We start from the raw sequence: 27,464 nt of genomic DNA, 5'->3' as shown, positions 1-27,464 counted from the left end.
GTAGCAACTTTACTGCCACCTTTGCCAGGAGGAAGTTGCTTTATATCACAGGTATGAGAGGGCAGAAGACTTTCAAGATCCATCCATTGTTTATTTGCAAATAAACAAATTCTCCTTTAGAAGTCAACCATTTCACAGGGTCTCATAAGGAACAGGAGCAGACAGACAGAGTTCCATCTTTTGTACATTTGTCAATTTTCCTTTCAAAGTGGATAATGATATCTTTCCACAATATACTCTCTGACCTCTCATTAAGCTATCTATATTCAAAAATGCTATGCTGAAAGAATTTCATGGATGCAATCAAACCAAGGCTGCATCTCTGTGGGTGGCTCATTTGTGTGAATGGAACAAGCAAGAATCCAGAGGCAATAATCATAGAGTTATATAGTGTGGAAATAGGTCCTTTGGCTCAACTTGCCCACACCGACCAACATGTCCCATCTACGCTAGTCCCACCTGCTTGTGTTTGGTCCATAACCCTCTAAACCTTTCTTATCATGTACATGTCCAAATATTTTTTAAACATTGCGATCATACCCTGTCTCAACTACCTCCTCTGGCAGCCCATTCCATACACCAACCACCCTTTAGACAATAGACAATAGGTGCAGGAGTAGGCCATTTGGCCCCTCGATCCAGCACCGCTATTCAATGTGATCAAGGCTGATCATCCGCAATCAGTACCCCGTTCCTGCCTTCTCCCCATATCCCTTGACTCCGCTGTCTTTAAGAGCTCTGTCTAGCTTTCTCTTGAAAGCATCCAGAGAACCAGCCTCCACCGCCCTCTGAGGCAGAGAATTTGTGGTAGTAAATTCGAGATACTTCACAGAGCTTAAGGATGACCCCGTCAGCATTTCCAAATTGGATTGTGGTCAATTTTGACTCCACTGTGACTGCTGAACCTTGCTGTGCTACAGTTTTGGATAAATCACGATCTCCAGCTGGTTAGCAATAGGGAACAAGCAAGGACATATCACCATCATTCCAGCCAGCCAGCCTCAATGTAGATGCCAAACAGGTAATGCAAGCTATTAATTCTTGGATTGTCATTCACAGTAAGAACTTAAGCAAGTCGTGAAACAGTCAACATCCAAGAGATAGATTGTCATTGAATCATATAGGCCCATCAGCTCAACTTGCCCTCATCAACTAACATGTCCCATCTACATTAATCCCATCTGCCTGGGTTTGGCAGTCTCAATGATTCTTAAATGTTGCAATAGCACCTGCCTCAACTACCTTCTCCGGCAACTCGTTCCATACACCCACCCCCCTTTGTGTAAAAAAGATACCCCTCACGGTCCTATTAAATCTTTCCCCCTCACCTTAAACCAATGTCCTCTGGTTCTTGATTCCCCTACTCTGGCAAGAGATTCTCTGCATTTACGCAATCAATCCCTCTAACGATTTTGTACACTTCTATAAGCACCCCTCATCCTCCCATGCTCTAAGGAATAGATAGCATGTACATCTTTGCTGGGAGATTGTCCACTGAAAAGCTAACCCACCAATTGCTCCTTGAAATAGATACTTTCCAGTCATATGAATATTGGAATTACGAGTTTAAAAGGACCGTCCTTTCATCCTTCCATAAATGCACAGAAAGATGATAGAAGGATATGAAGGCCCCAGGAACTGCAGATGCTGACATTTTGAGCAACTCAAAGTGATGGATGAACTCAATGGGCCAGGCAGCATTTCTGAAGGACATGGATCTTACGATTTGGATTGACCCTTATTCAGGCTGATTGTTTTGAGAGGGGAAAAGCTGGAAGAGGTGGGGGATCCAGAAGGCCCCAAAGGGTAGTAGGTGTATGGAACGGGCTGCCAGAGGAGGTAGTTGAGACAGGTACAATCATAATGTTACTCCAGCACTGTCACTTTTTATAGGTGATGATTACTGTCTGCATGACCAGGCAACTGTAACAGACACTCAATCTTTGCCACTGAACAACAAAGGATCCAGATCACATTTCCAATGTCAATTAAATCATCCAGAAACCTGTGAAGATTCTCATTTATAATAGACAGTAGGAGTATATCGTGTTTGATTACGTTGTACTAAAGGGAAGTTTTGCTTTTGAATAACTTGTTGAAACAAATCATCAAGCTCGTGAACTCCAGATAGGATTTTATAAACATTTTAAATAAATAAATTACAGTATGCGCACCCCCGTGTGAACTTTCACCTCCCAGTCTTAGTTTAGTTTAGTTTAAAGATACAACACAGAAACAGGCCCTTCAGCCCACCAAGAACATACCAACCCAGTGATCTCCGCACTACCCTACACACTAGGGACAGTGCACAATTTATTTTTAACCAAAGCCAATTAACCGACAAACCAGTATGTATTTGGAGTGTGAGAGGAAACCAGAGCACCTGGGGGAAACCCACACGACCGCGGGGAGAATGTGCAAGCTCCATACAGACAGCACCCATAGTCAGGATGGAACTCGAGTCTTTGGCGCTGTTAGGTTGCAACTCTGTTGCTGCGCCACTGTGATGCCCCCACTGCAAGAAAATAGATTACTTGAGACAAAGCAATACGTTCTTATACTTGAAGATTGACATAAAAAACCTCGAGTAACTCAGCTGGTCAGGCAGCATCTCTGGAGAAAAGGAACAGGTGACCTTTCTGAGGACTGAGACTCAGGGGAAAGGGAAACGAGACATGTAATGAATGAATGAATGAATGAATAAGTTTATTGGCCAAGTATGTACGCATACAAGGAATTTGCCTTGGTGCTCCGCTCACAAGTGACATCACAACATACAGTGAACCATTAAGAATAAAACATTAAGAATAAAACGTTATAGGTTAAACAGTGATATGGAGACTTATAGAGATAGAGTGTTACACTTGAATGGTTTCATAGCAGATGTAAATACTACTCACACTGCACAGAAGGAGTTTTCTTTCTTGGGCTTTTTCTTTTCTTGCGCATCACTGAAATCCAAAGCAGCTTTGTCCATGCCCAACAATTCACTAATCCTGTCCCGACCGTAGAATTCTCCATACTTGTCCATAACCTGCAGGGATGCATGGTAAGATGTGACCAAAATATTTTACTGCCATATTAAGATATGTGTCTGGACCTATGATGAGAGTAACAGCAGATAAAACAAGAGTAAAGGGTGTTTTATTGACAAATGTCCTGAAACAGAACAATGAAATTTAGTTTAGTTTATTTAGTTTTAACATACAGCGCAGTAGCAGTCCATTCGGCCCACTGAGTTCGTGCCAACCAGTGATCACCCCCTACACTAGCACTATCCAACACACACAAGGGACAATTTACAATTTTACCAAGCCACTTTAGCATACAAACCTGTACGTCTTTGGAGCGGGAGAGAAAACCGGAGCACCTAGAGAAAACACACGCAGGTCACGGGGAGAATGTACAAACTCCATAGAGATGGCACTCGTAGTCATGATCGAACACGGACTTCGGCGCTGTAAGGCAGCAACTCTGCTGCCGCACCACTGTGCCGCCCAAAAAATGTTTACTTGCAGTAGCACAACAGATATATAAACATAGTAAACACCATTATAGACAACAAAAAAATTCAGTTTATAAAAAAAATAATAGTGCAAAGACAAAAACAATAAAATCAATGCACCCCAAACCTATGTAGTTCCAGCTTAGTTGAAGTTGTAGTGTTTAATAGGCTGTTGGGAAGAAGCTCAAGTTCAAGTTCAAGTGAGTTTATTGTCATGTGTCCCTGTATAGGACAATGAAATTCTTGCTTTGCTTAGCTGCTCCTGAACCTGGATGTTACAGTTTTCAGTACATTCTTCCCGATGGCAGCTCATGAAATACGACCCAAAGGACAAAAATGCAGATTTAAATATTGCAAAAAATCAACGTGCTGAAAGAACTCAGCAGGTTAGGTAGCATCTGTGATGATGCCACATTTCAGGTTGGAATGCTTCTACGGACTGATCAAACTGATCAGTCTGAAGAAGGATTCCGACCCGAAACGTCGTCTGTCCCATCTGAGTTTCCCCAGCAATTTTGTGTACCTGTCCCATATGTTGCCTGATCTGCTAAGTTCTTCCTGCATTCGGTTTCCTGCTCAAGATTCCAGCATCTGCAGTGTCTTGTGCCTCCATGGAATGTGGGAATTCTGATCTGCTACTGTGTTAGCATGTTCCTCTACAGATTAGTACAGCAACAAAACAATTTTTGATGGCAAATAAACCCTCAAACTGTCTGCCATCGTGTAGGGCGGCACAGTGGTAGAGTTGCTGCCTCTCTGTGCCAGAGACCAGGGTTCGATCCTGACTATGGATGCTGTCTGTATAGAATTTAAACGTTATTCCTGTGCCCGTGTAGGTTTCCTCCAGGTGCTCCGGTTTCCTCCCACACTCCAAAGACTTGCAGGTTTGCAGGTTAATTGGCTTCGGTAAAAAATGGTGAATTGTCCCTAGTGTGTAGCATAGTGCTAGCGAAGGGGATCATTGGTCGGCACTGACTCGGTGGGCCGAAGGGCATGTTTCCGCACTGTATGTCTAAACTAAACTAAACTAATAATCAGTCAAAGTGTTTTCCTACAGTAAAAGGTAACCAGGGAGCACAGAATGAAAAACATCACAGAATGTGTAGGTCGGAAGACAGTAGCTACCTTTCTCTTCACAAACTTGTCCCAGTAGTTATATGGGAAAGATCTGAAAAAAGGAGTGCAGTATTAGTACCATTGATCATGTCTCTTAACACACTCATACCATAAAAGTAACAAACATGCTGAATTTCCTGACCAGATGTGGAAAGATAGTGTAATACTAGATTAAGTGGGACCCGTTGGGTCCCTGTCACACGGGAGGCCTGGTCCCCCAATGCAACCCTTTCCCCAACGCAACATTCAACCACTCACACATTTCTCCTCTTCCCCCAGCACTCCCTCCCCTTCCTCCTTACCCTCCCGCTTCTTTCCCCTCTCCTCCATCCCCTCCCCAATCCCTCCCTCAACTCTCCCTCCCTCTCCTTTCCCCTACCCTCAGTCACTCCCTTCATCCCTAAATCCATAAAAAGCAGCATCTGTAGTTCCTTCTTCCACAGGTCATTCATTGTTAGCTGTGGTTTAGATCCTGTTGATTTGATGATTGGACCAGTTTGCATCGTGTGTGTGTGTGTGTGTGTGTGTGTGTGTGTGTGAGTTTCTCAAACTCCACGCAAACTGCTCGGCCACCCTGCAAACTGCTCGGCCACTCCTTCCCTCCCTCCCTCTGCCCACTCCGGCTCAGCCGCCGCTCAGCCGTCCCCGTCCTGTCCTCCCGCCCGCTGCTGCCGCTCAGCCCGTCCCCTCCCTGCCCATCCGCCTACCTACTTGCTGCCGCCGCCGGGCCGGGGGGGGGGGGGAATGGAATCAGTGTTTGTCACAGTGGGCAACACGAGTTTTGATGAGCTGGTGGAGAAGATCTCCTCCGAGACGGCCGTGAGGGTGAGTTACCGCGACGGCAGCAGCTAAGGCGACGGACCCGGGAGGATGGGTAGACGGGACCGCCCTTGCCGCAGAGGGCGGGTGGGGGAGAGGGGTGAGTGATGAGGGAGAGAGAGAGACCAGGGACCAGGGCCTCCACTGAACCCCGCCCGCGGCCGCCGCTTGTGTTGGGAAGACGATAAACAAGTTACTGTGATGAGGGCAGAGAGGAGTTTGTGAGTGAGGCGGGACATGCCACCGCCAGTGGGGCAGGAAGGGGCGTTGCCATCCCGGCCGTGGCATTGACTGACAATCTGCGAGGCGCTGACTGAAGGAATCTGCGCACACGCGTTTTTTAAGATTTTTAAACCACGATAACTTTTACAATATACCGCCGATCGGAACGAAACCTGTTGCCCTCGCAGGAGAACGGCGAGTAATCTGGCAGAAAATCGTAGGGCTATCGCGTACCGTTTTAGCGCGAATAGAAACGATACGCAAACTGGCAGAGCACATGATCAGAATTTTAATTATGTACAGATTGATTTGGTTTAACAGAGAGAAAACTTCAGCAGTAGCTGAATATATGCATATGTTCCACAGTATCAGTGTGGTAACATATTGTTAAAGGAGCCAGAGCTAATCTGTGTTGTAACTGTTCTTTGTTTGACGGCACTGGGCCTGTACTCGCTGAAGTTCAGAAGGATGGTGGGGGACCTCATTGAAACTTGCTGAATAGTGACCTATAACATGGTGCCCAAAACTGAAAACTATACTCTAAATGTGGCCTCACCAACATCTTATATAACTGCAACATGACCTCCCAACCTCTATTCTCTGTAAGTATGCAGATAATAAAAGCACCATTGAATTGAACCATTGTACTTACTGAGTGTTTATGACCAGCCTATCCCACTGTCCCTTGATGTCATCCTCTGAAGGTTGCTCTGTGATGTATAATCCATCAAACTCCAACTTCCTGGCCACCTCCTTCTCGCGTTTGAAAATAACCAGGGGGACCTACATGAACCAAACAATTGGACAAGCTCAGATAGACACAACGTGTTGGAGTAACTCAGCAGCTCAAGCAGCATCGCTGATGAAAAAGAATAGGTGATGTTTCAGGTCGGGACCCTGAAGAAAGTAGGGGTGGGGAGGGGAAAAACTGGAGGAGAGAAAAAAACCCGGATGATCACAGACAGGGAGGTTCCCCGCTAGACCAATTGTTAGCTAGGGAAGGTGTGATCCCAAGAGAAAAACATTTTGTGAACTGTGGAACTGGTTGAACGTTGCGGGTCGAGTAAAGGGAGGCGGGTAGGGGGGGGGGGGGGGGGGGGAGAAAGGAAGGGAGAGTCATCTGAGTTACACAGCAGCCCAATTTCAAAGATCATAATTCTATAATTCCATGAACCCCACCTTATCATTTGACTCCAGACTGGTTTTTAATCACATGCAAGAAAGACATTTATCCTCAAGGAATTTATATAACTTTGATGCTCCACAGCAAAAATAGCATGAATTTGGGCAACTGTGCAATAGTTGATATGTAACAGCCATACATCAGCCATGTTTGAATAGTGGAGTAGACTTGATGGGCTATAAGGCCTAATTCTGCTCCCAGAACTTATGAACAGCAATGTTTTCTAGATTGGGTATTATTTTCCTAACTTCTGAAGTTCAACATTAACTTAGCACACAACCAATAAAATTATGCAACTTAATCGTGATTAACATTGATCCTGATATGCTTCATTTCTTTGATATACTTTTGCTCATTGATATGATACCAAAAACTTAGTTAAAGAGCATTGTACTCCAGTTTTAGGTATATGCATTAATTCAGACCCTCATAAGTTGACAACAAATCAAAGACAGGAATGTTCCATTATTCTTATTCCAATTATTTTCTGCCCCAATTTTTCAGACTGGTTTGATAAATATGTACAATCTAGTTTTTAGTTTAGAGATACAGTGTGGAAACTGGCCCTTCGGCCCACCACATCCATGCTGACCATCGATTACCTGTACACTAGTTCTATGCTATGCCAGTTTCACATCCTACACACTAGATACAATTTACAGAATCCAATTACCCAACAAAGCCACAGGGAAATTGGTCAAACTGCATACGAGGCCGCAACTCTACTGCAGTACCACTGTGCCACCCTCCAGCACTTTGTGTCTTTTTTTTGTCAACTGCAGTTCCTTGATTCTCCATCACAGAGGATATTTATTTCGTAAAGTGCATGCAATGACCAGAAGTGTCCGTAACCTTACTTTTAAACAGTAGTAGCCAATGATGCAGAAGAAAGAGATGATAGTGTGTAGGATGGCCAGAATCCTCAGTGTTGGCTCCATATAGCCACTGCTTTCTTGTAGAACATAATGCACTGTGACCCTACGCCCACTTCCCATTCCGCTCCATCGAGAGCCTCTGCCGTCTTGACTGTAAACACCAAGTCTTTTTTCCTTCTCTTCTAACGTTGGGGACGTGGAAACCTGTTGCACAGTGATTCAATGATTCAGTGATGCTTTATTGTCACATGTACCCGAGTACAGTAAAATGCTTTGTTTTGCATACAACCCGGTAAAATCCTGTAGCAAACCTCACCTCTCCAGTACACAAATGTCGCCACGTTTTGGTGCCGACAAAGTTACAACGTTCTGGGGAGTTTTGCTTACCAACAATGATCGAAATTCCCAACACAATTCCATACTCATCATACACAAGCATTTCAGGTTTACAGAAATCTCTCTCAGTGGCTGTTTGGTTGGAGAGCAATGTATTATGAATAACATTGAACCCTTTGTGAATGACAGAATCATAGAAAGTTTATCTAGAAATTATGTATTGAAAGTACATCGCAAAAGCCAAGTGTCTTTCAAGTTTGACTTTTGTTATTGTATTTTGAGCCCCCAATATATAGGTGAGAAAATGGTGGGTAAATGTTGTCCTCCAGTGACCTTTTGATCTCGAGTCAGTTCCGTGCTTTCATTGCATCTCAGAAGTGAATGATTTTGTCCATACACTCTACCATCGCTATTATGGACCTCCAGATAACGGATTTTGGTTATAGCGGACCGAGGCGTCCATTCGTGGTGGCGGTTGGCAGGTGGCGCGCAGAACAGCAGCAAGGCAACTGTGGTGAGAGAGCGAGCAGTATAGCACTCCTGAAGAGTTCAGAAGGATGAGAGGTGATCTCATTGAAACTTACCGAATAGTGAAAGGCCTGGATAGAGTGAATGTGAGGAGGATGTTTCGACTCGTGGGAGAGTCAAGGACCAGAGGCCATTGCCTCAGAATAGAAGGAAGTATATTTAGAAAGGAGATGAGAAGGAATTTCTTTAGTCAGAGGGTGGTGAACCTGTGGAATTCATTACCACAGACGGCTGTGGAGGCCAAGTCAGTGGATATTTTTAAGGCTGAGATTGGCAGATTCTTGATATGGTTAGGTACAAAGTTCTGGAATAACTCAGCGGGTCAGGCAGCATCTGTAGAGAACGCGGTCACAGCGAGTACGTGCAAACAGGTGTCATGGATTATGGGGAGAAGGCAGGAGAATGGGGCTGAGAGGGAAAGATAGATAGATCAGACATGATTGAATGGTGGAGTAGATGATAGGCCAAATGGCCTAATTCTGCTCCTATAATTTATGAACCCACAAGAGCGTTGCATTGGGCCCCGGTTTGCAGCGGCTGCCACAAAGCGCCACTGCACCTGCGTCGTCCTGGCCATGCACGTCTCAATTATCTGGTAATGGCATGAGGCTCCCATTGTACTACCTCCCACCCCCACCCCCACTCCCGCTCCCCCGCATCCAGCTGCCGCCATGTGGCAGGAGCTTCTGGTCGTGAGAGCGGTGAGAGCGAGCAGCGTGAAGGTGGCGTGTGTGGGGCCAGGGCTCTGCGACTCCCTGGCCTGTGAATTCATGCTTTTTAAACTCCCCCCCCCAACCACAATGTCATGCTTCTTCCCTCCCGGCCCTGGGTCAAATCCCCCTCACTTGGTTATAGCAGACAATCACAGACACCCCCCCACCCCTCCACCCCCTCCAACAACCTACGGACCGTTATAACGACAGTTTACTGTTTGCTTATTTTAGATATAGAACAGTTTGCACTGACGCAGCAACCTTCAATAGCAACATCAAATTGTTAGCATGTTTGAAAGAGCTTTGAACTGCATTATAGTCAATGGGAAACAAATAATTATTTTTATCTGAAGCATGGATATCGCTGACAAGTCCTTCAGCATGAAGTCCTTCGGCCCAACTTGCCAATGCTGATAAACGTGCCCCATCTACACGTCCCACCTGCCTGCTTTTGGCCTATATCCCTCTAAACCTGTCCTATCCACGTACCTGTCTGAATGTTTCTAAAAAGCTGCAAAACATAGAAACATAGAAATTAGGTGCAGGAGTAGGCCATTCGGCCCTTCGAGCCTGCACCGCCATTCAATATGATCATGGCTGATCATCCAACTCAGTATCCTGTACCTGCCTTCTCTCCATACCCCCTGATCCCTTTAGCCACAAGGGCCACATCTAACTCTCCCTACCTCCTGATCCCTTTAGCCACATCTAAAAAAGTACCTGCTTTGTTGCCCATCCCTAAATGCCTTTGAGAAGTTGGTGTTGAGACAGTTTCCTGAAATACAGCTGTGCTTCTGGGGAAGGTGGTCTCCTGGCATTACTACATAGGGAGTTATAGAGGACAGCACAGGAACAGCCCCTTCGGCCCATTATGTCCATGCCAAACATGATGCCAAGTTAAGTAATCTTCACTGCCTGCACGTGATCTATATCCCTACATATCCATGTGCCTATCCAAAGGCCTCTAAAAAGCCTCCACCCTTGGCAGCGGGTTCCAGGCACCCACCACTATCTACAAAAAACAGCAGGCAGATATCCTGTAAACATTTCTCCCTTCCGTCTTAAAGCTTAAAACTCTTTGACATTTGAACGCTGAGACAAAGGCTCTGACTGTCTATCTTAGCTATGTCTCTCATGTTTCATATAATTCTATCGGGTTACCTCTCAGCCTTTGACACAACAAGGAAAACAATCCAAGTTTCTCCAACCACAGCTAACACCCTCTCATGCAGGCAGCATTCTGGTAGACCTCTTCTGCACCCTTTCCAAAGCCTCCACATCCTTCCTGTAATGGGGTGACAAGGGCAAGGTGGTGCTGCAGTTTGTGGTGTCCCCATGCTTGCTGCCATTCCCCTTCCAGAGGGTTTTTGGTAAGGATTCATTACATTAGCAAAAAACACTACTATTCCCTCACCACTTCATCAGCACCCCAGGAAATGTTCATCACATTTAAACAAGGAAACAAAATCTCTTACCTTGTAGAAAAGGAGAATGAAGTTAATTGCAAAGGCTACAAACAGTGCCAACATCCTCATATTGTAGAAGTTACGGGCAAAATAATTCTGGAAAAATAGGAAGATAATTTAGTTTAGTTTAGACATACTGTGTGGAAACAGGCCCTTTGGCCCACCAAGTCCGTGTCAACCAACGATCATCGTACACAAGTCCTGTCCCACACACTAGAGACAATTTACAGAAGCCAAATAACCTACAAACCTGCACGTCTTTGGAATTGGGAAGAAACCGGAGCACCCGGAGAAAACCCACGTGGTCACAGGGAGAACGTACAAACTCTGTACAGACATTACCCGGGACTCTGACGCTGTGCGGCAGCAACTCTACCGTTGTGGCAACCTGCCGCTTATATTTCCTTTCTGCTGCTATTTATGGACATCCTTTCATTTCAAAGTGTCACATTTAACACTGCTTTGAATAATTAAAAATCAGTTCGCTTAGCAAGAATAACTGTCACACAAATTATTTTATCCTCTGGTCACAATGTCCAGCAAAATGATGGAAACAATTTAGTGTGTAATAAATTGTTTAGATTGTTAGCAATGATTCATAATTAAACATTACTGGATGCTCTAACTTTGCTTTAATTTGAGGCTGTCCAAGTAACAAATGTCAAGCAGTAATATTTTCTCATGTACAGGTGCACAACCTTTTATCCGAAGATCCAAATAACGAAAACCTCTGAATAGCGGCCATTTTTTCGGTCCTTGAAGAAAGGTCCTTGAAAACGTTCACCGAGGGCGGCCCGCAGAGGTGACAGCGGAACCTCTGGTCGGTCCTCGAAGAAAGGGGAACTAAATCCCCATTCATAAAAGAGAAGGTGAGGCTATATTGCGCGGGAGGGTTAATAATTGACAATATGCTGCTGCCTGCCCGCTGAGTTAAAAAGTTCCCACGGTAGCACGATACACAGTGTATCGTGAGTCTTGCGTGGGAACATTTTAACTCAGCGGGGCAGGCAGCAGCAGATTGTCGCTCGCTTCAATTTCACCCCACCTACACCCCTCTGCTTCCCGGCCATGTGTGTGACCCCTTCCCTCCCCTCTGCACCGGCGCAGGGGCTTTGCACTGTCTTCATGTCGGCGACGCTAGCAGGTCAGTGCCAGTCACCGGAGACGTCAGGACCAACGGGACACCGACCCCCCAGGCCCACTGCAAGCACGGAGATCCCAGAGACCCACAGCCAGCAGCAGCCCAGCCCCGTTCCAACTCCAGAGGAAAACTGCAAACTGGCCGGAGACGTCAGGACCACCAGAAGCCGTTCCCCGAGCTGCGCCCCCTCATCGGGACACCGACCCCCAGGCCCACTGCAAGCACGGAGATCCCAGAGACCCACAGCCAACAGCAGCCCAGCCCAGCCCCGCTCCAACTACAGAGGAACCTGGGTTGCGGATGACGGGGGCAGCTCGGGGCGTCGTGTTGGTCCTGACGTCTCCGGCCACCTGCCATCCTCCGGGAACTGTACCGCCCTTGCAGGAGAGTGGGGTTGTTTGCAGTTGCAGAGGGAGGGGGCAAGGGCGGTACAGTTCCCAGTCTCAGCTCCTGTCCAGGGGGGTGGCCGGAGACGTCAGGACCAACGGGACACCGACCCCCAGGCCCACTGCAAGCACGGAGATCCCAGAGACCCACAGCCAGCAGCAACTCCAGCCCAGCCCCGCTCCAACTCCAGAGGAACACGTAGGGGCAGAAGCTGATTGTGTGCAAGGTACGTCTTGTTCTTGGGGTGGCGGATGAGGGGGCGCAGCTCGGGTTGTGGGCAAACTGCCACTTGTCGCCGTAGCGGCCCATCGGGGAGCGGATTCCTCTGGAGTTGGAGGGGGAGGGGGGTATTGTGCTGTTTGATCGCCCCCTGCTATCCCAGGGACAGGGAGACACAGCGGCTTTTTAGACTGGTTGGCAATCACTTCCAAAGTTCTGCCCACACAGTCAGTACACCTCTCCTGCACTGCATTTCATACAAACATTTATTCTGCAAGAAAAAACTACATTGAAGACTCAAACTCGCGACCGAGTTTACTGCTGGGATCAAGGCGCAAACTCGCGACCTTGCGGATATGAGCCGAGCACTCTACCACTGAGCCAGCCATTAAAATCTACGCTAAAAAATTTCCATTCCGAAGACCGACAAATTCTGAATTACGAAAAGTGTCTGGTCCCAAGGCTTTCGGATAAAAGGTTGTGCACCTGTAGTTTAGTTTAGAGATTCAGTGTGGAAACAGGGCCTTCAGCCCACCAGGCCCATCCACGGCAAGCAACAATCATCCACACACTAGTTCTATGTTATCTCAGCTTTGCATCTTACACACATGGGGCAATTTATAGAAGCCAATTAACCTGCACGTCTATGGAATGTGGGAGAAAAACGGAGCATCCAGAGAAAACCCATGCGGTCAAGGGGAGAACGTACAAACTCCGTACAAACAGCACCTGTAATCAGGATCGAACCCAGGTCTCTGGCACTGTAAGGCAGCAACTCGATTATTATTAAAAATATGATGTGTAGATACAACGGGGGAGATTATTATTTTTTTTAACACTGGGGTAACTCATAAAATGGTGACAACCCACCACCATATGGAGAGGTGTTACTGACGTATAGATGCATTTAAGGGGAGGCTGGATAAATATAAGGAGATGGAAATATAGGTCCACTAATGTTGTTTTAAATGATGAAAGATTGGAGAAGGCTGGGGCATATATAACTGTTTGTTTCTCTATACTGTACCCAACTCTAGGTACAGCTGTGTAGTTTAGTTTAGGTTATTAGTGTCAAGTGTACCGAGGTACACTGAAAAGCTTTGGTTTGCCTACTATTCGGTCAAATAAAACACTATATCTGAATACAATCAGGCTATCCACTGTACACAGATAAAGGATAAAGGGCACAACATTCAATGTGGGGTAATGCAGTGGCTCTGATCTGGACTTCAATGCCTGCATAAAAGGAAACTTTAACACAATGATGGGAAAGGATACTGGGCATAAGGGAAAAGAGATTGCTATATCAGAATCTGATGGGCTGAATGGTCTCATCCTGTGCTATAACAATTCAATGATGTTAAAGTTTTTTTTTTAAGGTTTGGAAAGACCAATTTCTGTGGTTGAACAGGTAAGAGAATCAAGTTATTTCACACTAATGATGCGAACATAAATCAAAATATCACTCACAAGTAGCTTCTGCTGGTAAGCTGTAATCTTTTTCCAGAAGGCAGACTCTTGTACTTCAGGTTCATCTATTTTCTCAGCGTGTCGCTGTCTCCTTTTTCGTCGAGGCTTCTGTTCTGTCACATTTTCCCCTTTTTCTCCATCCTCCCCACTTTAATGCAGAAGGACACTTGTTATTTAACATGCTTAAATCATGATGTTTAAGACTCACACGTTAAATTAAATGCGAGACATCGACGTGGGAGTGAAAATGTTCATGGTTTTTGAGGTGGGAGCCACTGAGCATTTGGCCATTGGTGGGGTGGAGATCATTTAGTTTTGTTTATTTTTGCAAGCAGCGTGGAAACAGGCCCCTTGTCCCACTGAGTCCATGCCGACCAATGATTACACCTACACTGGTCCAACGTTTTGCATCCTACACACTGGGGACAAAATGCACACCTACAGATTCAGGAACAGCTTCTTCCCAGCTGTTATCAGGCAACTAAACCATCCTATCACCAATTAGAGAGCAGTCTTGACCTACCATCTACCACATTGGACACCATTGAACTATCTATCTTTAATTGGACTTTACTGGACATTATCTTGCACTGAACGTTATATCCTGTTTCCTGCGTCTGTGCACTGTGGACGCCTTGATTGTAATTATGTATCGTCCTTCCGCTGACTGGATAGCAACTCCACAAATATACTCCTGACAATAATGAACTCAACGAAACTTACAGAACCCAATTAACCTACAAACTCGCTCGTCTATGGAATGTGGGAGGAAACTAGCGCACCCAAAGAAAAAAACGGGAAAAAAACACACAGTAACAGGGAGAACGTACAAGCTACGTACAGACAGCGCCCATAATCTGGATTGAACCTGGGTCACTGACGCTGTAAGGCAGCAACTCTACCGCTGTGCCGCCTGTTGTGGGACTTTGAAGTGAGCAATATCATTGTATCTAATCGTTACATCATTGTTACAAGGGAACAGGTTCAAGTATCTGACTAGATACTAGATACGCAGGCAGTGAGACTGGGCCCGCACCTGTCCTCCACTATCACCCTGAGCACCGGCACACCACAGGGCTGTGTACTGAGCCCCATGCTCTACTCCCTCTTCACTCACGACTGTGTTCCTGCATTCGACACCAACACAATCGTGAAGTTTGCAGACGACACAACAGTGATTGGGCTGGTCACCAACGGTGATGAAACAAAATACAGAGCGGAGGTGCAGAACCTGGCGGACTGGTGCGCACGTAACAACTTGTCACTAAACACCTCCAAGACCAAGGAGCTGATTATTGACTTCAGGAGGTCCCATAATGCAGAATACGCCCCAATCTCCATCTACGGGGAAAGTGTGGAGAGAGTGTCCAGCTTTAAGTTTCTGGGGAATCACATTTCAGAGGACCTCACATGGTCCACCAACACCGCTGCGCTGGTCAAGAAGGCACAGCAACGACTGTTCTTCCTGAGGACATTAAAAAAGACTGGTCTGCCCCAACAGCTGCTGACAACCTTCTACCGCTGCACCACAGAGAGCATATTAACGTATGGCATCTCTGTGTGGTATCTCAGCTGCACGGAGGCGGAGAGGAGAGCTCTTCAGCGCGTCGTCCACAGAGCGCAGAGGATTATTGGGACACAGCTACCAGCCTTGGAGGGCATCTACCACACACGGTGCCTCAGGAAGGCCGTCAGCATCCATAAAGACTCCTCACACCCTTGTAACGGACTGTTCGAACTACTTCCCTCCGGCAGACGTTACAAGGCCTTCTACGCCCAAACCTCCAGACTCAGGAACAGCTTCATTCCCAGAGCTTGGCCTCATCAGCAACAACGATGAGTCGGCCTATAGGGAGGAGGTCCAGCTCCTAGCAGCATGGTGCGCTGACAACAACCTGGCCCTTAACTCCAAGAAGACCTAGGAGCTCATTGTAGACTTCAGGAAGTCTAGGGGCAGCATGCACACCCCCATCCACATCAACGGGACGGAGGTGGAACGTGTTTCCAGCTTCAGGTTCCTGGGGGTCAACATCTCCGATGACCTCTCTTGGACCCACAATACCTCAACTCTGGTCAAGAAGGCTCACCTGCGTCTCTTCTTCCTGAGGAGACTGAAGAAGGTCCACCTGTCTCCTCAGATTCTGGTGAACATCTACCGCTGCACCATCGAGAGTATCCTTACCAACTGTATCACAGTATGGTATGGCAACTGCTCTGTCTCCGACCGGAAAGCACTGCAGAGGGTGGTGAAAATTGCCCAACGCATCACCGGTTCCTCGCTCCCCCCCATTGAGTCTGTCCAAAGCAAGTGTTGTCTGCGAAGGGTGCTCAGCACCGCCAAGGACTGCTCTCACCCCAACCATGGACTGTTTACCCTCCTACCATCCGGGAGGCGCTACAGGTCTCTCCGTTGCCGGACCAGCAGGTCCAGGAACAGCTTCTTCCCTGCGGCTGTCACACTACTCAACAATGTACCTCGGTGACTGCCAATCACCCCCCCCCCCCCCCCCCCGCGGACACTCCTCCCACAGGAAAAACACTATGTCTGTATACATGTAAATAGATTTATTTATTGAAATCATATTCTATGTCGCTCTTCCAGGGAGATGCTAACTGCATTTTGTTGTCTCTATACTGTACACTGACAATGACAATTGAAGTTGAATCTGAATCTGAATCTGAGAGCTATAGCGGCTCTGAACCGGCCCTGCTGAGTGCCCCCCATCCCCCCTGGACTGTCTCCCTCAGATGGTCACGTCGCACAGACACATCTGCACTTTAGTCTAATGAACTGTTTTACTGTTCTTTTTACAATCCATGTTCTCAGGTTATCTAAATCCAAATTTTATTGGTTATTTATGTTATGACATCGGTTGGAAGGTGCATACCAAATCTCGTTGCGCTTATGTGCAATGACAATAAAAGATATTATTATTATTATTATTATCTGACTAGACAGAAAAAGGCTCACTCATCTGTTTAGCCACAAATCAGTTTTATTAGCAAGAGAGAGAATAAAAACAATATTTGTCTTGGTATACGCGGAGCCCGTTTTACAGCAGCACACCTCCCACTCTCTGCCTCCGTCCACGGCACTGATCGCAACTCAGCCTGTCAGTGTACCCCTCTCCTACATAAACCCCCCCCCCATTCGGAAAAAAGCGCTATCAGCCGCAGGCTGGCATGTGAAGCGATACACAGCACAACAGACGCCGCACAAATCAATACACACAACGCTGCCAGTTTGGCAGGCAAAGGTTTAAATATAGTGCTACTGGTTTGGGGCGTGGGGATTTAAACAAAGAGCTGTCGGCTGCAGCGCTATGGGGTCTAAATATAGCGCTACTGGCCGCAGCACTATGCGGTTTAAACATAGTGCTATGGTCACAGCGCTATGGGTCACAGACTGTTTGGGCAAAATTCTCGTATAACAATCATCTCATCAAGTTCAAGTTCAAGTTCAAGTGAGTTTATTGTCATGTGTCCCTGTATAGGACAATGAAATTCTTGCTTTGCTTAAGCACACAGAAAATAGTAGGCATTTACTACAAAACAGATAAATGTGTCCATATACCATGATATAAATATATACACACATGAATAAATAAACTGATAGTGCAAATAACAGAAAGTGGTTGGTAATAATCAGAGTTTTGTCCGAGCCAGGTTTAATAGCCTGATGGCTGAGGGGAAGTAACTATTCCTGAACCTGGTTGTTGCAGTCTTCAGGCTCCTGTACCTTCTACCTGAAGGTAGCAGGGAGATGAGTGTGTGGCCAGGATGGTGTGGGTCTTTGATGATACTGCCAGCCTTTTTGAGGCAGCGACTGCGATAAATCCCCTCGATGGAAGGAAGGTCAGTGCCGATGATGGACTGGGCAGTGTTTACTACTTTTTGTAGTCTTTTCCTTTCCAGTGCAGTGGTGTAAGTGATTCCATCCTACTCCCTCCCTTACATCTTACATCCTGATTAGCAAGGGTGTCAGGGGTCATGGAGAGAAGGCATGCACATACACAATGTATACTAAACTCCTACACTCCGTCACTATTACTATCTCCAATACTTCCTGATTTGGCTGTTGGATACCTTTCCCCTGGGATTGTGGCAGAATCTTCAGAATCATAAAGTCATGGACTTGCCCATGCTGACCAAGATGCCCCATCTATATGAGTCTCACCTGCCCGTGTTTCGCCCATATTCCTCTGTATCTTTCCTTTGTCCAGGGTTATAGGGAGACGGCAGGATAATGGGGTTGAGAGGGAAAAATAAATCCGCCATGATTGAATGGCGGAGTTGATGAGCCGAATGGCCTAATTCTGCTCCTAGAATTTAGGAACTCCCCTCATCCTGACTAAACACCAGCGTACTTTCTCCTCCCTGAAAGCCCAAACTCACAGCTGATCAGGTCGTGTTGAGTGCGATTGAAGATGACAATAACCCTATCAGCTTTGTTAAGGTGAGATGGGTAAAGTTTAATGGATGTGTGCGGGGCAAGTATTTTATACACAGTGAGTGATAGGGGCCTGGATCGCATTCCTAGGGGTGGTGGTGGTGGCAGATACGTTAGTGGGGCCTAAGAGGCTTTTGGACAGACATGCCGTATCTACAGTCAAAACATTACAAATTCATCCAACCGCTCATAGTAGGTAATGCCCTCTAATCCAGGCAACACTGTGGTGAAAAGTGTTAGATCAATGGCCCTTCATGCTAACGTTAACTGTTTCTCTTTCCACAGGAGCTGTCTGATCGTCTGAGTATTTCCCACACTTTCAATTTCATTTTCAAAACCAAAAGGATTTGGATTTATCGATGTACTCACTCAGCTTTCTCTGGTTTGTCTTTGTAGTTTTCTTTCTCTTCTTTCTCGTCTTCCTTTGTTTCTTCAGCCTAACAGTACATCCAAATATTTAAAAAAAGATGAAGGCAAAAGAGATCTCTTTCTCTTTTATTAAATCATGTTTGTGATTTTTTTTACTCAAGGAAAATTTAGTGGACATGATGCATTATCAAGAGCGCAAAAGATTTGTTAATATTAAAAATAGTCAGATTCCAGAAGATTGGAGGGGTCAAAACAAAAGGTTAAGATAATGTCAGGGATAGAAGGAGTGGAACGATGTTTAGTAAGGAATCGGAGGCGATATATTAGGAACTGCAGATGTTGGAATGTTGAGCAAAACACCAAGTGCTGGAGGAACTCAGTGGGTCAGCCAGCTTCTGTGGAGGGGATGGGTAGATGATGTTTCAGGTCGGGACCTGTGCTTCCTCCATCACTTTGTGATTTGTTGAAGAAAAGTCCCAACCCAAAACGCCACATATGAATTCCCTCCCCAGATGCTGCCTGATGTGCTGAGTTCCGACAGCACTTTTTGGTTTGTTGAAGAAGGGTCCCAACCCAAAATAACGCCAAAGCATTTCCCTCCATGATACTGCCAGACCCACTGAGTTCCTCCAACACTTTGTGTTTTGCTAAGGAAGTAGGAAGTCTGGACAAAACATCAGGGCGGGAAGAGATAGGTTGATCTGTAATACCATGCGCATTAAGAATCAGTAACTTGCCTGTTGTAGCAAGACCTGTGACAGAACAAAACATCTAAATGTCGCCTGTCCATTCTCTCCATAGATGCTGCCTGACCTGCTGAGTTACTCCAGCACCTTGTGTTTTATTTCACGCATTGTCACGTGAGGCCGAAATGTTACAACGTGTATTTAAACTTAATTAAATTACATTAATTTAATTTGCATTAAATTACATTAATTTAATTTCATTTAATTAAACTTCTAATTTGCAAGGTAAGAGATCAATCAATCAATTAATCCTAGTTTCTATAAAATGTGGAATGAAATAGGAAATTGCAAAATTATGCTGTTCTTATAAAAAGTATAATTTGTAATTAGATGATGAATTTGAGCACCTGGCCCAAAGATGTCCTAAATATCAATGAAACTTAAAATTATAATAATTCAAATTAAAAGATGAGAAATTGCTTTCCATGAATATCTACATTTAATTTCAGCATTTGCTCCCTTAAAGCAGGGAGTCGCACCCAAAATGGTGGGTGATCGGCAAAGTGGAACTATGATATTGTGGGATGAACTCAGATTCACAATATTGTTGGATTTAAGTGAGTAGCCGAGTGCAAGAAAGAAACACATATTTTCTTTTGTGGAAATCATTGCCACAGATGGCTGTGGAGTCTTTGGGTATTATCAAAGTGGAGATTAATAAGTTATTGATTAGTAAGGGCGTCAAACGTTATAAGGAGAGGGTTCAATATCACTTTTTTCTCACGTGTACCAAGGTACAGTGAACACATGTTTTTTTACATATAGCTCAGAAAGATTGTGCCTTACATAAGCATAAAATGTACAGAACAGCCCACTGAAGCCATATGCAAGGGTCACCATTTTAGCACCACTTTACAATTCCAGATGCAGCTGGCCACAAAGGCCCATTACAGCCATCACCTCCATTCGCCTCTCTACTTGATTGGCCCTCTTCACCCCTGCCCTAGTTGACCTTGAGGGTGTGGAAGGTAAGACCCCACTGAGTGGGAAAGATAGATCAGCCCACGTTTGAATGGTGGAGTGGACTCAATGGGCCGAATGGCCTAATTCTGCACCTAAGTCTTATGAATGCTGCAGGAGGAAAGAAAATTCTACACATTACCTGGCAGCTCGTCTGAACTTCTGGCAGTGGCAGAGTAGGAGAAGGTGGGTCAATCAGATCGGTCATGTGGGCATTTGGGTTGTGTGGAATTAGCTTGTATTGCCCTCCTTCCCGCCGTAGGTCCAGACCAAAAATATCAGATAAGAAATCGCTCTCCTCGGTGATTGCTCTTAGATCCGTCAGGTCTTCAGACGTCAGGGTCGATGGCCGAACCTTCCCCTCTCCCTCTCCAACCTCTCCACGCACCTCGTCGTGCGTTGGGTCCGGCATGCTAGCTAAGAGCTCAGTCACTTTCATCTTCTTGGCTCCCTCCACCAGACTCCCCCCAAGGAAAGTGCTGTACATGATGCGGAAAAATCCCCGGAAAACACTGAAGACAAAATGGGAGAACCCAATCAATAGACTCCAATAGAAGGAGAACAAGGCCTTGGCCATATCTTTCATGGTCATCTTCTTCATTTTCTTCAACTGTTTTTTGAGGCTTTTGGTTGTCAACAGCTTCATGAGTATCATCACATTGTACCTGAGCGCCATTAAGGCGGATCTAATTGTCGTCATGGAGAAAAAACCCACTCTGGGATCTTCTTCCTCGATTTTGTCCTTCTGCGTTTCTCCCTTACACACGGACCTCTCGTTAGAATCCGATTCCGAGATTTGTGCTGCCAGCTGCATTTCAAAGATCGTATCTTCACAGAAGTTGACGAACAGTTCCATCTTTTCTTTCTCTCCTCCTTCATTTACAACGTCAAAGATGAACTGCCTTTTGGACTCCTTCACTTGAGGCTTCTCCCACTGAGTCCGACTGGATTCACTGATCTCAAAGTACACCCTCTCGATCCGCTTTGGCGCTTCCCATAATCTCGATACGGCCGAGAAATGGCTGGAAATAATTGAGAACGCTCTCTGCCAACTCCAGGAAGGTCTGTAGCCGCGTATCATGGGGCATGTGCTCAGATAAGTTGGTAAGTAGTACGGCGACATTGAAACCAATGTCCTTCGCTGGTTCATGAAACCTTTCAACAAATTCCTCATAATCCAGCATCTCGTTCTCATCTGTTTCTGCGCAAGAGAGTAAGAATTCGGTTTCTGACTGCGTGTAGTGTTTATGACTCTCCATGGCCTTCTGAAAGTCCCTCTTGGAGATCAAGCCTTTGCTATCGGGATCATATTCTTTGAATGCATCGGAAGAGGTCAGGTTCCTTAGCTTCAGGAACATGTCAAAGAATTTGAGAATCATCTCGACATTGTTTGAAGATTCCACCAACATATCCACCATTTGCTTCCCGATTGTCCCGTTCACCACATTACCTGAAACAAATAATTCATGCAGCATTACATTTGGTCAGTGAGTCATAAAGTCATACTGTGTGGAAACAGGCCCTTCAGCCCAACTTGCCCACACCGACAAACATGCCCCATATACATTAGTCCCACCTGCCTGCTCTTGGCCCATATTCATCTTAACCTATCCTATCCATGTACATGTCTAAATGTTTTGTTAAATGTTATGATAGTACCTGCCTCGACTACCTCCTCCAGCAGCGGGTTCCATACACCCACCACCCTTTGTGTAAAAAAATTACCCCTCAGGCTCCTATTAAATCTCCCCCCCCCCCCCCCCCCCCCCCCCCCCGTGGAGGCAGATATGATATTGGTGTTTAAGAATCTTTTAGTTGGGCAGATGAATATGCAGGGAATGCAGGGTATGGCTCATGTGCAATGGAGAGGAGATTGGTTAAACTTGGCATCATGTCGGGCACAGACTGTGGGCCGAAGGGCCTGTTCCTATGCTGTACTTATCGATGGATTACATGGAAGGGTTCCGATCCGAAACATTACCTATCCATGTTCTCCAGAGATAATACCTGATCTGCTGTATTTTCCTATGTTCTATTGCGCGGAGATCAGCAATGTGGCAAGGCATATACCAACCTCAGTTTCCAATGCTGCAGCCTGTTATGGACAAGTCTCCATCACTGCTCACAGCCTTTTGAGACAAATCTCGGCTCCCTTTGTCATATTACACCTGGCAGTGGTTAGAGTTTAGTTTAGTTTATCAGGCAACTGAACCATCCCATCACCAACTAACCTACCATCTACTTCATTGGAGACCCTCGGACTTTACTGGACTGTCTTGCACTAAACGTTTTTCATACCCTTTTTCCTGCATCTATACACTGCTTCATTGTATTCATGTATGGTCTTTCCATTGACTGGATAGCACGCAACCAAAAAGCTTTTCACTGTACCTTAGTACGTGTGGCAATAAACTAAACTAATAAACAAGAGAAATAGCAGATCAATGAAACGAGCTAGCAGAATCAAGAGCAGACCTAAGCAGACAACTAAGGGCAACCTGAGTAGGAATTTCTTTAGTCAGAGGGTGGCGAATCTGTGGAATTCATTGCCACAGACGGCTGTGGAGGCCAAGGCAACAGATATTTTTAAGACAGAGGTTAACAGATTCTTAATTAGTACGGGCGTCAGGGGTTAGGGGGAGAAGGCAGGAGAATGGGGTTGAGAGGGATAGATAGATCAGCCATGATTGAATGGTGGAGTAGACATGATGGGTCAAATGGCCTAATTCTGCTCCCATCACTTATGAACTTATGAATGTTTTTGCACCTCATTTTATTGACCAGTCCCCACCTTCTAACATTGAAAGCAGCATCACCACCATGTCTTTCTGTAGATCCATTAGCTCCTTCAGCAACTCAATCTGACTGGAATCCTTGAAAAGAGAAGCAGATGCTTTAATAAATTATTTTTATTATACTGAAATTATAAATGATACTGAAGTGTCAGAGAGTCATGGAAACATACAGCAGAGGAACAAGCCATTCAGGCTACTGACTCCTTGCAACCACTCATTGACAAGGATCCCACATTAATTCCATTCCTTTAACATCCCCAAATTCTCAACAACGCAGAGACCACGAGGGAGCTCCAACGCGGAGACCATGGGGGAGCTCCGGCGTGGAGACCACGGGGGGAGCTCCAACGCAGAGACCATGCAGGAGCATCCATGAGATCGGAAATGGCCGCATGCGACAGCAACAGTGCACTGTTACCAAGATACCAAACTCGGAAATAAAGCTTGAAGCATTAATCCTTATTTCTTAATGAAAGGGGTTCAAGTGGGCTTTAAGAATGGATTTCGGAAGTCCGAGTTTACGCAAGTCACCTATTACGTAAGTCAGGGAATGCCTGTAATGAAATTCTCATTACCTTTATAACAAGAAGAGTTGAGTATAGGAGCAGAGAGGTCCTTCTGCAGCTGTACAGAGCCCTAGTGAGACTGCACCTGGAGTATTGTGTGCAGTTTTGGTCTCCAAATTTGAGGAAGTGCTATTGCTATTGAGGGAGTGCAGCATAGGTTCACGAGGTTAATTCCTGGGATGACAGGACTGTCATATGTTGATAGAATGTATACTCTGGCTTGTATACTCTGGATTTTAGAAGGATGAGAGGTTATCTTATTGAAACATAAGATAATTAAAGGTTTGGGCATGCTAGAGGCAGGAAACATGTTCCCGATGTTGGGGGAGTCCAGAACCAGGGGCCACAGTTTAAGAATAAGGAGTAAGCCGTTGAGAACGGAAATGAGGAAAACCATTTTCACACAAAGAGTTGTGAGTATGGAATTCTCTGCCTCAGAAGGCAATGGAGGCCAATTCTCTGGATGCTTTCAAGATATAGCTCTTAAAGATAGGGGATCTGGCGATAAGGCAGGAACGCGGTACTGATTGTGGATGATCAACCACGATCATATTGAATGGCAGTGCAGGCTCGAAGGGCCGAATGGCCTACTCCTGCACCTAATGTCTATTGTCTACTAATGTCCCTTTACTTCCAGCTAAATTGTCCCTTGTTTTTTAAGGTTCATTCAGCTCTTTAAAATGTAAAGCTGCTGCATCGCTCTGATTTGGGATCAATTCTACCATCCTTGTTCAGTTAGACTTTAGACTTTTGAGATACAGCGAGGAAACAGGCCCTTCGGCCCATCAAGTTCGCGCTGACCAGCGATCACTCCATACATTAGCACTATCCAACACACTAGGGACAATTTACAATTTTACTCAAACCAATTAACCTACAAACCTGTGCGTCTTTGGAAAGTGTGAGGAAAGTGGAGGAGCCAGAGAAAAGTCACGCAGTCACAGGGAGAATGTACAAACTCCATGCAGTTTGTATGTTCTCTCTGTGACGGCATACATCACTTACCCGTACGCGTAGTCAGGGTCAAACCCAGGTCTCTAGTGCTGTAAGGGAGCACCTCTGGTACATGGACAGGACAGGTTTAGAGGGACGAGGGCCAAACACAGGCGGGTGGGATTAGTGTAGATGGGACATGTTGGCCACTGTGGGCAAGTTGGGCAGAGTGGGCCCGTTTCCACTCTGTAAGTTTCTATGATTCTACCGTTGCAACACTGGGCCACCCCAAAAGTTCACCATTAACTCACCTGGGACAACTTCATCTGCATGTGAGCAAAGACATGAAGAAAGCCAACCACTGCGTCCCACAGCCTGCTGTGCGCCAGACTCTGCTGGTTGCCAGTGCATGGACCCTGTGGAATAGTAATGCACGATGAGTTCAATTGAAGTGTAAGGAGATACAAGGAACAGCAGATACTGGTTTACAAAAAAAAGATTTAAATTGCTGAAGTGACAAAGATAAGGGTAAGGTTGAAGGATTGAAGAATGGCATGTTGGCCTTCATAACGAGAGGAGTTGAGTATAGGAGCAAAGAGGTCCTTCAGCAGTTGTACAGGGCCCTGGTGAGACCATACCTGGAGTATTGTGTGTAGTTTTGGTCTAATTTGAGGAAGGACATTCTTGCTATTGAGAGAGTTCACAAGGTTAATTCTCGAGATGGCGAGACTGTCATATGATGAAAGAATGGAGCGACTGGGCTTGTATACTGGCATTTAGGTGATCTTATAGAAATATATAAAATTATTAAGGGATTGGACACGCAAGATGCAAGAAACATGTTCCCGATGTTGGGAGTCCAGAACCAGGGGCCACAGTTAAGAATAAAGGTTAAGCCATTTAGAGTTGAGATGAGGAAAAACCTTTTCACACAGAGAGTTGTGAATTTGTGGCATTCAGAAGGCAGTGGAGGCCGATTCACATTGCATTCAAAAGAGAGTTAGATAGAGCTCTTAGGGCTAGCAGAATCAAGGGGTATGGGGAGAAGGCAGGAACGGGGTACTGATTGTGGATGATCAGCCATGACATTCAAACTCCACGCAGACAGCACGCCAGGTTTAGGGTCAAACCCTTGAAGCCAAGATAAAATGAATGTACAGCCTATCTCTGTTCACCTTTAGACTTTAAAGATACAGCATGGAAACTCTAATTCTTTGGCCCACCGAGTCTGCGCCAACCAGCGATCACCCCGTAGACTAGTTCTATCCTACACACCAGGGACAATTTAGAACTTACAGAGGGCCAATTAACCTACAAACCTGCACGTCTTTGGAGTGTAGGAGGAAACCAGAGCACCCGGAGAAAACCCATGTGGTCACATGGAGAACATGCAAACTCCGTACAGACAGCACCCGTGGGCAGGGTCAAACCCGGGTCACTGGTGCTGTAAGGCAGTAACTCTACCGCTGTGCCACCGTGCCACCTTGCAACATATCTAATTTCTGGGAAGTGATGATCGTACCTGAATATATTCTGTAAGAGTGTTGAACACCTGCTTTGCCACATTGATTGCCTTTGAGAAATTGCGCTGTCCTTGTTCATCAATGATGTCCTTTGCAGAATAAAACCAATAGAAATCACTGATCGATTCCTGCAAGCAAAGAAATGTGGTGATTATTATAGACACCAACAGTTGAATACCTTCAGAACACTTTGCACACTTCAGAAGGTTGAACGCTGCTTCAATATCTGAATAATCTCATGTTTAAGCTTGGTGACTCGAGAGCCTGAGCTATAGGGAGAGGTTGGACAGGTTAGAACTTTATTCCTTGAAGCACAGGAGAATGAGGGGTAATCTTATAGAGGTGTATAAGATCATGAGAGGAACAGATGAGGATAATGCACAGTCTTTACTCAGAGAAGCGAACCAGAAACCAATCTGGAGGACATAATTTTAAGGCGAAAATGGAAAGATTTAAGAGGGTCAATGTTTTCACCCGGAAGAGGGCGGAGTGGGGGGGGGGGGGGGGGGGTGTATGTAACGTGCTGCCAGAGGGAGTAGTTGAAGCATAGACTATAAGAAGATTTTAAAGACATTGGACAGGTACATGGATCGAAAAGGTATAGTCAGATATAGGCCAAACACGGCCAGGTGGGACTAGTGTAGATGGGGCTTGTTGGTTGGCATGGGCGATAGTTACAGTTATAGGAAAAGAATTAGGCCATTCGGCCCATCAAGTCTACTCCACCATTCAATGATGGTTGATATATCTTTCATTCTCAACCCCATTCTCCTGCCTTCTCCCTATAAACCCTGACACCCTTACTAGTTGGGTTGAAGGGCCTGTTTCTGTGCTGTATGAGTCTGTGACTATGACTCTAAATCTGAGTAATTGATCTTCCCTTGTTAAACACTCGTACAAGTGTATAGATTCATCATTCAATGTACTTTCATACAGTTTCTTCGGGCTGTGTTTCCCAATGTTTCAAAGGGGCATCTATCATACCAGTGCCCATGAACAGCATGGTGACCTGCCTCAATGACTACCTTCGGCTCCCATTTATATTCACCATAATGAAGAGGTTCAAGAGCCAGGAGGAACTGCTGATGCTGAAATTCTGTGTGAAACTGAAAATGCTGGAGGAGCTCAACAGGTCAGGCAGC

At 45.7% G+C, this 27,464-nt stretch overlaps 1 protein-coding gene across 1 annotated transcript in view; it reads right to left on the bottom strand.

Moving 5' to 3' along the window:
* Nucleotides 1-27,464, bottom strand: part of ryr2 (ryanodine receptor 2) — a 301,683-nt gene that overhangs the window by 18,455 nt on the left and 255,764 nt on the right. The window contains 12 exon segments of the mRNA XM_033025458.1: nucleotides 2,901-3,034; nucleotides 4,631-4,673; nucleotides 6,315-6,445; nucleotides 7,703-7,924; nucleotides 10,773-10,859; nucleotides 13,981-14,128; nucleotides 18,800-18,867; nucleotides 20,648-21,490; nucleotides 21,492-21,955; nucleotides 23,297-23,378; nucleotides 25,111-25,215; nucleotides 26,322-26,450. Of these exon segments, the coding sequence (XP_032881349.1) occupies nucleotides 2,901-3,034; nucleotides 4,631-4,673; nucleotides 6,315-6,445; nucleotides 7,703-7,924; nucleotides 10,773-10,859; nucleotides 13,981-14,128; nucleotides 18,800-18,867; nucleotides 20,648-21,490; nucleotides 21,492-21,955; nucleotides 23,297-23,378; nucleotides 25,111-25,215; nucleotides 26,322-26,450 (2,456 nt within the window).

Source organism: Amblyraja radiata, chromosome 8, assembly GCF_010909765.2.
Source record: "Amblyraja radiata isolate CabotCenter1 chromosome 8, sAmbRad1.1.pri, whole genome shotgun sequence".
Lineage (NCBI taxonomy): Eukaryota > Metazoa > Chordata > Chondrichthyes > Rajiformes > Rajidae > Amblyraja > Amblyraja radiata.
Note: the sequence above shows the minus strand (reverse complement) of the source record. Positions and strands in the feature narration are given on the sequence as shown.